The following is a 17,147-nucleotide window of genomic DNA, read 5'->3' on the forward strand; positions in this document are numbered from 1 at the left end:
GCATTTGGTGATAGAAATACCTCAATCAGGAGCGAAATGCAGTTGTAAACAAGCCTCCGCCCATGTAACGGGAAATGTTGTCTTTGATGGTGTGCATAAGGTGTTTGTGTGTTTATTATTATTATTAACCGTGATATCCTATTCTTTGATGGAAATAACGCCACCTCGTCTCTGACTATGCCATTAGAGTTGACCTAAATAAGCTACTGGTTCATACTGCTTTTTCTTAACCTAAAGGAGCTGGTTTCCATGGTGACAGCTGCTATAACCATTTGACTTGTATATTAAAGCGATCTAACATTTAAAAAAAGTGGCTCTGCCATCACCTTGTTTTCAAAGTGAGATTATACGAGTATTTACAAGTCATCTTGGACATAAATAACCTTTGACATAAAAGGAAGTATAATCTAAATAAAACTAGATATTAACTAAATTTGAATATTTATTCATAAAAATACAAGTATCTCCTGTACAAAACACACAGCAAATTGTTCATGACTAAAAATGGCAGGAAGGTGAATTATATTCCCCCCAGTTTTTCTTGGCAGTTTCCTTTAGTAATTTGTAACCCATCTTTCTTGGCCCATAATTTATGCGCCACCTCACACGCACCATTGTACTGTATATGCTATCCATCATAATTGCCCTCATGGCTCTTCTCATATTTGATCTAGTTCACAAGACCGAGGCCACTCAGTTCCTCTCCTGCTGTCAATGTCTTTGACAATTGCTTTCAAAATGACAGTGTACTATGTTTGCTGTTTGATCCACCTTCCATTCCACAGCATTTGTTGTTCATAGAGTCTCTTGATTCAGCAGTTGGTGAGAGTAGATGACATCTTCATAGTGGTATTTCTCTGCTATCGCCATGATGGAGTCATTGCACCTGATTCTACTCAAAATCTGTAGCACTTCCACCACAGAGGACCTACAGTGCACAGGGACATACAAGAGTGGATTAGTGTTTATAAATGTATGGAGAGAAGTCATGATATCGGCATATATTTATTGAGATAACCACTAAGTAATCATGTCACATTTTGTCACTGAATGTGCAGACATTATATGACGGGGCAGTAGGGAGACAACTTTTATGTCCAACTGCTGATGCCTCATCACGTAACCACAAACATACAGCCTTTTCAATAAATAAAAGTATAAAAAAAAAAAAAAAAAATTGATTTAAAATAAATGTATTTATTTATTTGGCAGTTGCTTAATGTGAACTTAATGACATTACATTAAGACATAAGAGTATTTTTTTTCCATTTCACTGTGACTAAGTTGACCTGACAGTAATTCCCAAAACGTACTTACGGAAACACGTGTTGTTTTTATTACCTAGTGTTTGGATCTTCAGGAGGCTGCTGTTTGCAGATGGTATGAACTTTCTGAACTAGGTGGTTTCTGAAATTCTGGAGCTGAGGCAAACAGGCATTCTCTCCTTTGAACCAAGAGAGCGGCAGACTGTCTGCTATCTGGAGAAAGAGAGAGGCAGTGTGAGGTTAAGCATAAAGAATGCGCAGACACCAAAAATAAACACATTCCACATTAAAAATTATAGATTTAAACACCTTTCTGCATGCATGGACAGCATTGTTGTACAGTGTCTGACTGCACACGGTGATCATCAGGTATCGGTTCAGCAGTTTGTCCAACATCAGTTCCTTTAATACAAACTCGGGAAGCAGCAAATCCCATTTTCCCATGTTACCTAGTAGCTAATATAAACACAACACAACAATGATTACTGAATGTACTGTAACTCCCCACTTGAAGAAACTGAGAAAACTGTTTTTTTTTTTAAAAAAAGCATTTGTTAGAGAGCAGTACTTTTACGGCCGTCCAGAACTGTTGATCTCTGAAGCGACACTGAGGAGACGACCTGTCTTCTAGGAACCTGGTTAGAAAAACAAACAAACACCATAAATAATAGATTGTAATTTGACACCATTTTGATTGACCTGATCTTTAAACAATACATCAAAGTTAAAGGTTATTGATCGACAATTTTATCTATTGATTAAGCAGAAACATGTGTCATATTTTAGTCTTTACTGTATGCTGGGAAAAGAAGAGGCTTCTTTGGTGAAACCAGGGAAAAAAGTGTTAAGAGCATGGGCTACTGGTTAGAGAATGGGTGAAGTCATACGTGCTTTCTCTTTGTCAGTCATTTAATCAGTGGTTGCCAACCTTTTTGGTCTGAAATGCCCCCATGGCCCTGTTAAATGAACTCAACTACCTTTTTATCGATTCCCAATGTAAAGTTCAAAATTGAACATAATAGCAGTCCAACATCACTAACCTCATAAATCAAATATTTTGGTAGAAGTGATATTTCTACATGGCAAATAATTTACTAGTAAGTGTTGTAGAGTCAAAAACCCCCATGAAAAAACGAGGTAGAGATGGAGTGACCCTGCCCGGAGGAAGCCCGGGGCCCCCGTCTGGAGCCAGGCCCAGATGGAGGGCTCGTCAGCGAGCGTCTGGTGGCCGGGTTTGCCACGGAGCCCGGCCGGGCACAGCCCGAAAAAGCTACGTGGCATCCATCTCTCCAACCCATGGGCCCACCACCTGTGGGAGGAACCGCTGGGGTCGGGTGCGTTGCCACATGGGTGGCATTGAAGGTCAGGGGCCTCGACGGACCAGACCCGGGCAGCAGACGCTGGCTCTGGGGACGTGGAACGTCACCTCTCTGTGGGGGAAGGAGCTGGAACTTGTGCGGGAGGTGGAGCGCTACCGGTTAGATCTGGTGGAGCTTACCTCTACGCACAGTCTCGGTTCTGGAACCATACTCCTGGATAGGGGTTGGACTCTTTTCTTCTCCGGAGTTGCCCAGGGTGTGAGGCGCCGGGCGGGTGTGGGGATACTCACAAGCCCCCGGCTGAGCGCTGTGCCATTGGAGTTTACCCCGGTGGACGAGAGGGTCGCCTCCCTACGCCTGCGGGTTGTGGGGGGGAAAACTCTGACTGTTGTTTGTGCATATGCACCAAACAAGAGTTCGGAGTATTCGGCCTTCTTGGAGACCTTGAATGGAGTCCTGCATGGGGCTCCAGTGGGGGACTCCATAGTCCTGCTGGGGGACTTCAACGCGCACGTGGGCAATGATGGAGACACATGGAGAGGCGTGATTGGGAGGAACGGCCTCCCTGATCTAAACCAGAGTGGTTGTTTGTTGTTGGACTTCTGTGGTAGTCATGGATTGTCTATAACGAACACCATGTTCGAACATAGGGATGCTCATAAGTGTACTTGGTACCAGATCACCCTAGGCCAAAGGTCAATGATCGATTTTATAATCGTTTCATCTGATCTGAGGCCGTATTTTTTGGACACTCGGGTGAAGAGAGGGGCAGAGCTGTCAACCGATCACCATCTGGTGGTGAGTTGGGTCAGGGGGTGGGGGAAGACTCTGGACAGACCTGGTAAGCCCAAACGGGCAGTGCGGGTAAATTGGGAACGTCTGGAGGAGGCCCCTGTCCGACAGACTTTCAACTCACACCTCCGGCGGAGCTTTTCGTGCATCCCTGTGGAGGCTGGGGGCATTGAACCCGAGTGGACAATGTTCAAAGTTTCCATTGCTGACGCGAGGAGCTGTGGTCTTAGGGTCTTAGGTGCCTCAAGGGGCGGTAACCCACGAACACCGTGGTGGACACCGGTGGTCAGGGAAGCCGTGTGACTGAAGAAGGAGTCTTTCCGGGATATGTTATCCCAGAGGACTCCGGAGGCAGTTGCAAGGTACCGAAGGGCTGCAGCCTTTGCCGTGAAAGAGGCAAAGCAGCGGGTGTGGGAGAAGACATGGAGAAGGACTTTCGGTCGGCACCAAGGTGCTTCTGGAAAACCGTTCGCCACCTCAGGAGAGGGTTGGCCTCCGCCAGGGCTGCGCTTTGTCACCAATCCTGTTTGTAATATTTATGGACAGGATATCGAGGCGTAGTCGGGGTGGAGAGGGGTTGCAGTTCGGTGAGCTGGGGATCTCATCGCTGCTTTTTGCGGATGATGTGGTCCTGATGGCATCGTCGGCCTGTGACCTTCAGCACTCACTGGATCGGTTCGCAGCCGAGTGTGAAGCGGCTGGGATGAGGATCAGCACCTCTAAATCTGAGGCCATGGTTCTCAGCAGGAAACCGATGGAGTGCCTTCTCCAGGTAGGGAAAGAGTCCTTACCCCAAGTGAAGGAGTTCAAATACCTTGGTGTCTTGTTCGCAAGTGGGGGGACAATGGAGCGGGAGATTGGTCGGAGAATCGGTGCAGCGGGTGCGGTATTACATTCAATTTATCGCTCCGTTGTGACGAAAAGAGAGCTGAGCCAGAAGGCAAAGCTCTCGATCTACCGGTCAGTTTTCGTTCCTACCCTCACCTACGGTCATGAAGGCTGGGTCATGACCGAAAGAACGAGATCCAGGGTACAAGCGGCCGAAATGGGTTTCCTCAGGAGGGTGGCTGGCGTCTCCCTTAGAGATAGGGTAAGAAGCTCAGTCATCCGTGAGGAGCTCGGAGTAGAGCCGCTGCTCCTTTGCGTCGAAAGGAGCCAGTTGAGGTGGTTTGGGCATCTGGTAAGGATTCCCCCTGGGCGCCTCCCTAGGGAGGTGTTCCAGGCAGTCCAGCTGGGAGGAGGCCTCGGGGAAGACCCAGGACTAGGTGGAGGGATTATATCTCCAACCTGGCCTGGGAACGCCTCGGGATCCCCCAGTCGGAGCTGGTTAATGTGGCTCGGGAAAGGGAAGTGTGGGGTCCCCTGCTGGAGCTGCTCCCCCCGCGACCCGACACCGGATAAGCGGACGAAGATGGATGGAGTTGTAGAGTCATAGAAAACCAACAGACCCAACAGTCATGACATGCATGCTGCTCATTCTGTGTAACTGAATCTGTAATTGAAAGGGGCATGTTCAAAATAATAGCAGTGTTGTGTTCAATTAGTGAGGCGATTGATTCTGTGAAGAAACAGGTGTCAGTTATGGCCCATATTTAAGGAAGGAAGGAAGCAAATGTTGTGCATGCTGGTTATAGTGCATTTCACACTGAAATACTCAGCAAAATGGGTCGTTCCAGACATTGCTCTGAGGAACAGTGGACTTTGATTAAAAAGTTTACTGGAGAGGGGAAAACATATGAAGAAGTGCAGAAAATTATAGGCTGCTCAGCCAAAATCATTTCAAATGCCTTGAAATGGCATCCAAAGCCTGAACAACGTGGGAAAAAAACGGTCAACTACCATTCAAATGGATCGAAGAATAGCCAAAATGGCAAAGGCTCAACCAGATCAGCTCCGGGAACATCAAAGAAGACTTAAAGTTACCTGTGAGTACTGTTACGATCAGAAGAAGGCTATGTGAAGCAAAGCTATCAGCTAGAAGCCCCCGTAAAGTCCCATTGCTGAAAAAAAGACATGTCCTGTGTAGTGGCAATCTGTCGACAAAAAATGCCACTACAGGGAATTTGAAGCCATTTCCAACTCTTGCTGTTGCAAAAAATGAGGTCCTCCATCGTCGTGTAATTAATTCTTTATTGTATAAATGTATTTAAAAACACATACAAAAGACTGACTTGAAAGATTAAAAAACGAACAGACGAGATCTAAAAACCATCATTATCACAGAGCTGAGGTTGAAAAACTGTGTGGCTTCCTAGACTCAAAAACTCGTTACTGGCTCGCCTGTGATTCCCTTCTACCCTGGCTGATTAGCCCATACACACAGGTGCGGAGGTGACGTAACCTAACAAACAACCCATTCACACAAACCTACCACCCACACACACCAACATGCACACACATCCAAATTGGCCACAACATCCTGAATAGGTTGAAATTTGCCAAAAAACACATTGACTGGCCAAAGGAGAAATGGCGCAACATTCTGTGGACTGATGAGAGCAAACCTGTTCTTTTTGGGTGTAGGGGCCGCAGACAGTTTGTCCGACGACCCCCATGCACTGAATTCAAGCCACAGTACACTGTGAAGACAGTAAAGCATGGTGGTGCAAAAATCATGTTAAGGGGATGTTTCTCATACTGTGGTGTTGAGCCTATTTATCGCATACCAGGGATCATGGATCAGTTTCAATACATCACAATACTTGAAGAGGTCATGTTGCCTTATGCTGAAGAGGAAATGCCTTTGAAATGGGTCTTTCAACAAGACAATGACCCAAAACACACCAGTAAGCAAGCAAAGTCTTGGTTCCAGATGAACAAGATTGATGTTATGGAGTGGCCAGCCCAATCCCCAGACCTCAATCCCATAGAAAACTTGTGGGGTGACATCAAAAATGCTGTTTCTGAGGCAAAACCCAGTAATGCAGAGGAATTGTGGAATGTAGTTCAATCGTCCTGGGCTGGAATACCTGTTCACAGGTGCCAGAAGTTGGTCGACTCCATGCAACACAGATGTGAAGCAGTTCTCAGAAATAATGGTTATGCAATTAAATATTAGTGCAGTGATTCAAAGTAAAGCAAACCCTTGAGACATTTTTCAGTTCATACAGTTAATGTTTGAGTTTGTAAAGAAAAATGCAAATACTGCTATTTTTTTGAACAGCCTAATATTCCTTTTTCTTCACTTTCTGTAAAGGGTTAACACAAACTTGATTAATTTTGGTCATGTTTTGATTTGGAATTGAATGTGCAGTGTTCCCAGTGCATTGCTATTATGGAATTAAAAGATATTCTAAGGATTTTGCACATTATTCACTTTTTTAAATACATTGCTATTATTCTGAACACAACTGTATGTTCCAAATGTATTTAACACTATTCATTATATAATAGTGGATATTGTTAATTTAAATGCTGAATGGTTGAACCGTTTATCCATGACTTTTAGCTAATTTTTTGCACTGTTTATTCAGTAGGCCTACTTTTAGCTTACCTCTTCAGCCGCTTATGCAATACTTTAAACCTACATCGTGTAATCTTTTGAGTTGATTCTTAGCAAAAACAAAACCTTTGTACTTTCATAAATATGTACTCATTAATGTGTAATTACTTCCACCAACTAATCAAAGTATTCTCAGCGTAGAATCTGACATTCAGAATCATTCAGAATACATACGAGCGACTCGCTCGAATGACGGCAGCCACGTAGCGCCTCCATCTTTAAAATACATTAGCCAAAGAGGGACATACCTCCGCATTTCGCCCTCTTACACCTATTGGCACTGTGACGAATGCAAGGGGGAGATTACTCGCCAGGGAAGCGAAAAAGAGAATTAAAACGACAACGCGACAGGCAAAGCAACAAGACCAAAGTTAATATTGGAGTGGCTAGAACAGCTGCGTGTAAACGATGGAGCGCTAATTTCGGGTTCGGCCACCGTAGGAGAAAGGGCTAGAAAGTAATATTCAGTTGGTTGTCATATACAATTTCACTGCTAGATGGGAGAAATTCTTACACAATGTAGCTTTAAGCTAATTATTTCTACCAGTTATTCATTACTTTTAGTTAAGTACCGGTTTAAACTTCTGTGCTCACTTGCTAACTAGTTTTCTAACACTCTTGCATAACTGAAACATCCAAGAGGTGTTACAGCTGATATAGTCTTTAAATCAAATCATAATTTCAATTAGTTGAGCTGCTCTACAATCTTTCCATGTACCCCCTGGCAACAGCAGAAATACCACCTGAGGTACAAGTACCCCTGGTTGGGAATCACAGATTTAAATAATCACTTAATGTTTAAACTGAAAGAAGCAGGAAAAGAAACTGACTCTTTGGGGTAAAGAGGGATGAAGACATCTTCATCTACGCAGCTCCTCAGTCGGCGGATCACAGCCTCTTTCAATGCCTGCACGGGAGATAAATACACATTGTTAACATGACATTGACATGCACATTATTGTAATTCATACATTGTATGTTAACATTTTTCATGTCTTAATTTTTTTTAGTTATTAGGGTTTCTAAAATCAATTGGGACTTATTGCTTTAGTGCAACTTTTACATGTTGAAAATGGGCTTAAACAGCAATGCAGGATGAATTCTGTGTTAACTATGTGTAAGTGTTGGCTTTACCTTGACCGGTTTACTCTGCTCTCCTTCAAAGATGGAATAGTCCTCCTTCAGTCTGTGACAGACGTCGGATAGACAGACTGACTGATTCCGGGACATGGGATCCCACACCAGCTCCACATAGGCTAAGCAAAGACGGAGCAAAAAAAAAAAAAAGTTTGTACTTCTGTAGTTTGACGCATCTGTGGTCTTAAACAGACTGATGTGATTTAAACATGATGAATCACGGATGGAAGAACTGGATGCTAGCCTGCTTTCCATTGTGGAGAAGCCCCGTTACTGGAACAGGCAGTGGAAGAGTAGGAAGCAGAGGGGAGGCGGAAGATGAGGAACATTGTATTCTTACATGTATGTCTTTTTTTTCTTTTCTTTTTTTGTATTTCACTTTATTGTCAAGCACTTTGTGATTTGTATCTGAAAAGTGCTATATAAATAAACTTGACTTACTTAATTACTTCTTAGAAATAAGGAACAGGTACAGCAACTAGTAAAAATATATATTTTTTTCTCTAGGAAATCCTTTACAGACTTATTGGGACCAAAGTGACATTTCTGACCTGAATTAAATCGTTTTAGCTCCAAGGCACTCACACCGTCAAACAGCCTTTCCCAAATGCTTTACACTCTCTCTTGCATTTGACCACATTTCACCTATGCTCATTTTATGAGTGGTGGATAGGTATAACTGTGTGAATGTGTTACCTGTTATTTTGGGTAGGACAGTCTTTTCAATGATATTAGACAGTGTCTGTCTGTCTGTGTGCTCTAGCTCCTCATGGCCATGACCATGACAAAAGGTCTCCACTGCTGTGAACCACGGTAGGTTTTCAAAGTCACCAATATTGTCCTGAAACACACAAATTACATTGGACACATAATGTCATAAGTTGTGTTATGGCATCTGCGTGTGTACGTACAGTATGTATGAGCGAGTCTCTGCGCTTGTGTCCGCGTGTACCTTTAGTGGGTTCCACGCCAGTAGCTGATGTCTTATGATGGGGTTCAACAACTTGGGCAGACACAGAGAGATGTAGGCATTGTGGTAAGAGTCAGAGTAAGATCCTCTCCATTCTTCAAAATGGGACAGAATCTTCTTAACTTCGCTGAACTCGTCCTGGACGTCAGAAAACACTGTCTGGGACCTCAACAGGATATCAGCTGGAGAGGGGGCAGACAGGGAAGGAAAGAGAGTCGGACAAAAACAACCAAGGGATTACTTTATTCAAACTGGACTTCTGTTTCCCTCGTCTTAGGATATTCTGCAATTTTTATCATAAAATGTGAAAGAAACAGAGTAAAACGAAGAGAAGAGGAAAAAAGAGAAAGCTTCAGTTATGTCGAGTACAGACTTGTATTGTAGCGTGGCAAAATGTTACTGTATCACACTTAATGGTGTTAAAGCCGGGTAAAATAAAACCCTGGTGTATAGGTTGAAGCTTTCAGTTGAACAGATTTAATTCCTCCTCCTCCTCCTCCTCCTCACCTATCTTCTTCTGCAGCTGCTCCTCCTCTTCTGCTGAGGGCTGTGTGTCTTCAGGTATATCAAAATCCTCTTCAGCTTTAACAGCAGAGTCTGCCTCACTGCAACATTTCAGACAAATATCATACACACATCTGTGTAGGAGTAGAGTGTAGCACCTATTTCACCTTGTGCATCACTCTCATTTTGTAAGCATTTCTTATTTACTGTATTACAGCAATCTTGTTGTTTATGTATAGAATATTTGAAAAAACCAAAGATCTTTGGAAAATGTTATCTTCACCTATCACCTTTGTAGGTGCACCATTGCTGGATATGTGTGTGCATTTATATGATTGGTTCACTTTCATATTGTTTTTACTATTTTTAATTATTTTCTGTTTCATACCTACCCTATTTAAATGGGGTTTGTAATGCGTTTCATGATGACCCTGATGAAGGCCACAAGTTCTAGAGTTCTTCTATGTACTATAAGTTTTGCTGGAGTTTTGACCTCTTTAGATTCCTTTCCCTTCTCCATGCACCTTGGAAGTAGTGCCACTCTGCTTCTACAGAAAATGTTATCTTGACAGATATGTTTATTACACTTACCCTTGAGTTTCTGTTCCATTGTCTGAGGTTCCACTCTGGCTATCTGTGCCATGTAAAAAAAGGATGAAAAAAAATAAAAAAATAAAATCCAGTTATTGTCAATATTTCTTCCAGAGACTATTTTGTACAGATAACACAAATGCACATAGAAGACACATGGACACACAGATGTTACTCACAGCTGAGCTGCTGCAGGCGGTCAGCCTGTTCCTTGATCCTCTGTCGTCTCTGTGCTAACAGCGCATCCATCTGGCCAGACAGCAGAGAGTGCAAATCCAGTTCCAGTGAGTTGATCTCAACAACCTGTCAATCAACAAATTATCCTTAGTCAGCAAATGATCACCATGTGTCTGTGGAAGGGGGGGATTTCTGCAGCTTCCAGCTGTTTTACATTTTTTGCTCAGTAGTAGAGCTAAAATTAGGGATGTCCCGATCAGGTTTTTTTGCCCTCGAGTCCGAGTCATTTGATTTTGAGTATCTACCGATACCGAGTCCCGATCCGATACTTCTATAATAATTCAACTTTATAATACCTCCAGACCGCAGACATACTCGCGCTTTCCGCTTCAAGCTGCTTCCGTGTTCTACTTTGCCGGCATTTAACCAATAGCGTCTCCGCAACAAAGTGATGTCATGCTGCACGAGTTGCTGTTTCTGTGTGGAGTCAAAAGGGTCTAACTCTGTGCCACCGCATAACTATAGATGTGTTAAAAAATAATGAGAATATATATACATATATATCCGAGTCCTGATCGGGAGGTAACATCCGATTCCGATCGAGTCTGAAACCACGTGATCGGGCCCGATTTCTGATCACGTGATCGGATCTGGACATCCCTAGCTAAAACTATTACATACAAGCTGCTACTGATTATTATGACAGACAGCTGTAAATGGAAAGAGAGTTAAAACATAAAGACGTGTTTTATGTCAAATTTGCCGTTTTATCATTACATGTGGTATAAATACACCCAATGATCACAATATGACAATCATTCCATCAAATCTGGCTACCAAAACCTGAAGCCCGCCAACCAGCTCTCAAACTAAAACTGCAACCTTCTCTCACAGACACCCTGCTATCTGTCATACTGTCATCATCTTGGAAAGGCACAAGTTAAGGTTCTATTATATTAACTTGATTCCTTATTTGACATATTTGCTTTATTTATTTATTATTTATTTGCTGCAGTTAACAGCGGACATTAAGGGAACACATTTACTCATTTCTGACCTTCTCCCGTAGACACTCCACCAGGTTGTGGATAAAGAGGGTCATGGCCCTGTAAAACTTCAGCTGGCTCTCGGAGGAACTTTCCTCCAGAGTTTCCGCAGAGGTTTTAGCACTCTCAACATCACCCTCCATCCTCCTCAACTCTGCCTGCCGTGCTCTGTGCACCTCCTTCAAGGAGTCTAGTCTAGAGAGAGAGAGAACAATTAGAACGAGATGTAGAGTGAAGTAAGGAATACACAGGTATATGTTTGATTACAACACATGTACTGCTTGGCAATGGGGACTCATTTCAAAATGTATTAGCACAAATTATATAAACATCACGACATTTCAGACCAATATTTGAATCATGAATTCTATCACTATTATGTCAAATTGATGATCAAGAGGAAACTTACTTTCCTGTAATCCTCTTCTTGATCATTGAAACACTGATGGGAGGAAGAGTCTTTAGGGATCTGAGCCCTGTTGATCTCTTGTTTTGTCGTTGTCGTCGTCGTCTCTCTCGCCTGCTGCTACTGCTGCTGTAGCTGTAGCTGCTGGAATCACTGCCAGATGGGCTCTGAGGGGAAGAAAAAAATGAGGATAAAGGATGACAAAGCTGCAGTTCTCAGAGGAGTAGTTACACTGATGGAAGACTTGAGTTCAGAAAAAGAGACTATTCTGCCATTCGAGAGCACCCAGATTTACACTAAATGGGACAAGAGTTCAATACAGAAAGAGTGAGACACAGAAAAAGGACACTCGAAAGAGACAGGAAAATGTACAGAAAAAAAATATGTAAGAAAATATGGGGGAAAAGAGTAAGAGGGCTGCCTCTCTTCCTACCTGATCTCCTGGCCGTCTCTTGACTCCCTTCTCAATTTGTGTCTCCTCCCAAATGTTCTGCTCTTCTCCATCAGCTCCTGAGAGACTTCCATCACTTTCTCCTAGATTACAGAAACATACAAAAAAGTACACTTCACATCCCCACAATTTGGCGCAAGACAAGCAGAGCTTTTCATGCAGCCAGATGATCATAATGTGATTTTCAAACAGACCATTTTAGTTTAGTTCTGTTGCTACAATAGTCTGACAGTTGTACTAATTCACACGCTTGTGCCAATTCCATGTTTAGCAAGATATCACCAATACAATCATTTCTCCCTGCCTCTTATACCAAGTTTCTCGGCAATCCTCTCCCTAATGCTCTTCAATCTTGGTGCAAACTCGATTCTTCTCTCATGATCATCTGGCTCATCATCATCATCCACTCTGTCTTCTTCATCTTCCCTGCTGTAGTGATCCGGGGTGCTGCCGGCGGAACTGTGGCCATCTCTACCCAGGGAAATGAATTCTTTCTGGGCTCGAGTGGCGCGACGCTGCCATCTGGCTGCCTTGATCTCTTCGGCATTAGGGATAACTACTGTCAAGACAAACCAACAGACAAATGAATGCAGGTATACACAAGGAACATGTATGGCAGACAAACACAAATCCACCTGTTGACTGACTGACTGACACAGACACATACACGCAGGTATATATCAATAAAAAAAGCAAGTCAGTAGCAACAGAAAATTGGCTTCTTAACACTGCTGGAAATGATGACAAAATATGTGTACTATGTTTTTCTTACTAGTAGTAATAACAGGACATTCAATACACAGTAAAAAAAAAAATAATAATAAAAAAAATAAAAAATAAAAAAAATAAAAAAAAAAAAAATATATATATATATATATATATATATATATATATATATATATATATATATATATAAAATGCTTTTATTTTTTATCTGGTATTCAATAATGAAAAGCTGAAAATTACTTTAAAAATTCCATTCATAAACAATGCATTACGAGTGTCTTAAGGGGGCTACAAAAAGGTCTGATAATGCCTCATTCACCCCACTGATACAGCCAGGTTGAACATATGTTTACATGTCTACACATGGAGGTGGGGTGAGAATGTAGATGTCAGAGTGGAGGGGGTTTTATAAAATGGATATACAGTAGCAATTGGTATAATAGATCATTAAACAGGCTACAGAAAATAAAAAAAATTGCAGGTAGCAACATTTCCTGGTGTGTGTTTAATACAACTACTCCCTAACATCTGAGCAGGGCTTTTCATCGCTTTGAGCATTTCTGTGTATAGCATAATTAAGTCTTATCACATCTTATATCACCATTGTAACATGTTTATTACACACACTGTATACAGTCACTTCTCCATATCATGCAGCCCAAATGAACAATGTACTAGAACCTGTAACCTCCACACACTGTATGTTGACTTTTCTAGAACCTTTATCATGCACACACCAACAACCATCTGTGGATGGCGTGTTTTTCTCACTGACATTCACACATGCAGTAGACTCCCACAAAAACACATACCTGGTTTAGTAGCAGAGCGGCTGGAGTCTGAGGCTGAGCTAGCTGAGGGAGACCTGGCATCCCCTTCGTCACTGTTATTGTCATCATCATCATCGCCATTTTCGTCGTCATCATCATCGTCATCATCATCATCATCATTATGGTGCAGAGCACGTGGTGAAGCCTGACTGTCATATTCTTGCCTGGGAGAAGCACATGGTGGGACACCTCCACCTGCTGGGACTGGGAGAGATAAGAGGGAGACATGCCACAAATTTCAAAGTATGATGATGTTGGCAAACATTATCTTATTATTGTCTAGATAATTGGTGAAAAAGGATGGCAATCTTAAATACTACTTCAATGATAGACATGTTAATCTTGCAGGATGACACTCCTAAAACATTTTCAACAGGTAAGAGTTTTGTATAGGCACCTCTTTGAAAACAAAATGTTTACACTAGATCAAATCTTCTTTGTCTCTGCTGATATGCTAATTCTTTACCCACCCATTTCCACAAATCACAAGTCTGTCCTCATTTATATAAATGCATAGACTGCATTATTGTAAGCTAGGCTTTAAGGAAAAACTCAGGAGCAGCACAACTCATTTCACATATGTGATGAAGATTCGGGAGACCTTGATGAATTACACAGAAGCATTTAATGAACACTCAATTGAGGAAAGAATTTAGGCAGGCAGTACAGTCTAACTACGATGTGTTATCATGTCGTGCTGTCCCAACTCTCTGAAGTTCCTTCTTCCTGAAGGTGTATTTAAACTTATGCTGGAGGCGTTTAGCTGAACCTTCAAAGTAAACAAAGATATTGCGGGCACCCAAATATCTCAGCACAGACAAAATGTGTTATGCGTCTACTTTCTCTATAGCCTTGGCAGGATGAGCAGCACTGTCTTATCATACAGAACTACTCCTCTGCCTGAGACAGAGTTATGAGGTTACGTATGTATGTTGGACACTGACCTGAATGACATCTGGGTACCATTGTCTCAACTTACATAGCATGAGTTCATAAGCTGGAAATTCCACCACACTCGGTAGGTGTACTTAATAAGCTGGCTCCTGACATGTATTTAGTATATGTATAATGTATTTAAATGTAGATTTGTGTAGATAATGCAACATCTATCATAGTGATCTGCTAATGTGTCATGAGGGTCATGAACCAGTCAGGTACCCACCTGTGCTTAGGTTGGTCTTGGCAGGTAAAGCCTCCTTCCTTCTTACTTGGAACAGTACAGCTTTATCAGAGGACTTCTTCAGTTTAAATGTTGGCTCTTCAGCTAAGACAGTAAAAACAAAATCAGAGATCCATGATCAAAAACTTGCTGTTGAGCCCCTATTGACTCAATATAACGTTACATCTATATTCCTTTTAGTCTTGTTAATACAACACCAATGCTTTTTAGATTCTTATGTTGCTCTAACGTTTGTACCACTTCCCGTTGAGTAACGTTATTAAACGTGTGGCTGGGGTCCATCTTTGAAAATATTGACTTCAAAACGCCATATTGACACTTATTTACGTTACCTTCTTTGTCGTCAGAGAAACTGAGGATGGAGTTTGTTTTCGTCTTAAACCCATCGCTGTCTTTATTCCTCTCTTCTCTTTCTTCTGTAACTTCCAACGTCTCGCCGTCTTCTCCGTCACTGCTGTCCGGCTTGGGAGGCGTCGGTTCCCGCTTGGAGCTGCAAGTAATGCCGCGGACCTGGGCCAGTTTGGACGGTTTATTTACCGCAGCTGGAGCTTTCTCATTTTCCTCTCCATCTCCTCTATTCTTCTGATCATCCTCCTCGTCACTGGAGTTCGCTTTTCTCTGCCGAAAGTTCCTCCGAGGCTTTTTATTGAACATTTTTGCTACACTAGTAACTCAACCACGGATGTCTTGAACACAACTGGTTTGGTTTGTATTCTGAAACGTGGTACGTCACGTCAGAAAACGCTCGACAAAGTCGCAAAACGTAACGTAAAGCAGCCGCAATGCACTATGGGTTATGTCGTTTGATTGTAGGGGTTAACCAAACTGTATGGAAAACGCAGGCAACTTTCATTTAATTTTACATTAGTAAACTGTAATATAGACCCTAACCTAACGTTACTATTTACAGGTAAGGCCCATAGATATACATTTTATTTCCATAGACGTATAGGCCATCCTTATCGGGACCTACTGTTCTACTAGTATAAGTAGCAGGCATAATATTTAGGAGACATTACTAATGTATGGTATTGGGTAAAATGTCAGACAACATTGGGTCTGTCCGTATATCGACATATGACAACGTTAGAGCACTCTGTAGGTGACGTTAACTAAAGTCATGACTTCAAATGAGAATTTTTTAATTTTGACTGTAAGTTAGTTATTGTGTTGCCTTCTCTCTTATCTTTCTCCCATCAGCTTTCCCATCAATTGTTCTCCTTTCCCATCTGTTCAACTTTTATTCCTCCCTGTCTCTCTCCTCCCACTCGGTGGACGGTCAGACGTTAACAGCCACCGATCAGTCGTCGTCAGCCATGTTGTTGGTGTGACACACTCACACTGAGCTGTCAGCAACAGGTTCTCTGAGTAACACTGCTGCTAAACTTTAACATTTATCCAACAAATACTGCTCTCCTTGGATAATAAACCTTTACGGTGTGTCTGGGAAACCGCCCTGAAGTGGAGGGTGATAACTTCAGGCCCCTCGGAAGCTCGGAAGTTGATGTTTTTTGGCCGCGGTGAGAGAGGTACGCAAGCGAAACTGCTTATCTAAGCATGAGTGTAAGTTTAACAGTGTTATGTTAATGTTTCTATAGATGACTTTTAGGTTTCACGTAAGCTTTTTTAATATGTAGTTTTTTTCTTTTGATGTCTGTTTAGTTTGTCTTCTTTGATTTAGGAATATAAAAGAAACGTCTATCTTCAAAGATGGTTGATGCTCTACTGGGATGGGAGTTAACGTTAGGTTAGCTAGCTAAGTTATGATTTCATTGGATGTTAGGTATTATCGATACCTAGACACGGGATATTTATAGATAACGTTACTTCTGTACGGCGTTGTACGTTTATAAAGGCAGATTTGCAGGTCAGTCTCCTAAATTCCTCTCTGTTCAAACGAGTTGAGCAGGTTGCAGGTCTCAGACCGACTGGTGACAAAGTAATCAGGGAATGTTACTCTATCAGTTCATCGTTCAGACATACAGAGCGAGCTTCAAGTCAGTGATTCGCAATAGAGTTGATGAGAGATGTTTTTATTTTGAAATGTTGGACTAATTTGGGTTGTCCCATAGTTGGTCTTCAGTTCTTCAAACTGACCGTTGTCTAAAGTGACATAATCAAGAGCCACCAGTAAATGAGCATAATGTCCAACAACATTAAAATATACAAGGAACCCAAACAGTGTATTGTAGGAATCCACAATACTTTTTTTTTTTTTTTTTGGTCAGTATTTAATTAATAATAATTTACA

At 42.1% G+C, this 17,147-nt stretch overlaps 2 protein-coding genes across 7 annotated transcripts in view; one reads left to right on the forward strand and one right to left on the reverse strand.

The window, feature by feature from the left end:
- Positions 1 to 429: 429 nt before the first annotated feature.
- gcfc2 (GC-rich sequence DNA-binding factor 2) lies at positions 430 to 15,651 on the reverse strand. 4 transcript variants are annotated; one of them, XM_031314052.2, is made up of 19 exons: positions 15,229 to 15,651; positions 14,879 to 14,980; positions 13,900 to 13,914; positions 13,699 to 13,857; positions 12,474 to 12,719; positions 12,143 to 12,243; positions 11,713 to 11,876; positions 11,315 to 11,498; positions 10,260 to 10,383; positions 10,081 to 10,123; positions 9,493 to 9,590; positions 8,968 to 9,167; positions 8,712 to 8,856; positions 8,013 to 8,134; positions 7,709 to 7,785; positions 1,834 to 1,900; positions 1,575 to 1,721; positions 1,342 to 1,478; positions 430 to 928 (listed from the first exon to the last, which is right to left on the reverse strand). In XM_031314052.2, the coding sequence occupies exons 1-19, from the start codon at positions 15,548 to 15,550 to the stop codon at positions 796 to 798; spliced, it is 2,586 nt and encodes an 861-aa protein (XP_031169912.1). In that variant the 5' UTR covers positions 15,551 to 15,651; the 3' UTR covers positions 430 to 795. The 4 variants fall into 4 exon arrangements, with proteins under 4 accessions (XP_031169912.1, XP_031169911.1, XP_031169910.1 ...); XM_031314051.2 differs by having other exon boundaries at positions 13,699 to 13,914; XM_031314050.2 differs by having other exon boundaries at positions 12,474 to 12,716; positions 13,699 to 13,920; positions 15,229 to 15,650.
- Positions 15,652 to 16,128: 477 nt separating this feature from the next.
- The window catches only part of itsn2b (intersectin 2b), a 33,365-nt gene continuing 32,346 nt past the window's right edge, over positions 16,129 to 17,147 (forward strand). For 2 of the 3 annotated variants that reach the window (XM_031314044.2, XM_031314047.2), the window contains exon 1: positions 16,129 to 16,425. The gene's annotated coding sequence lies outside the window, so the exon portion shown is untranslated. Of the gene's footprint in view, positions 16,460 to 17,147 lie in introns of all 3 variants that reach the window. The other variant, XM_031314045.2, reaches the window with a different exon arrangement.

This window comes from Sander lucioperca, chromosome 3 (assembly GCF_008315115.2).
Source record: "Sander lucioperca isolate FBNREF2018 chromosome 3, SLUC_FBN_1.2, whole genome shotgun sequence".
NCBI lineage: Eukaryota > Metazoa > Chordata > Actinopteri > Perciformes > Percidae > Sander > Sander lucioperca.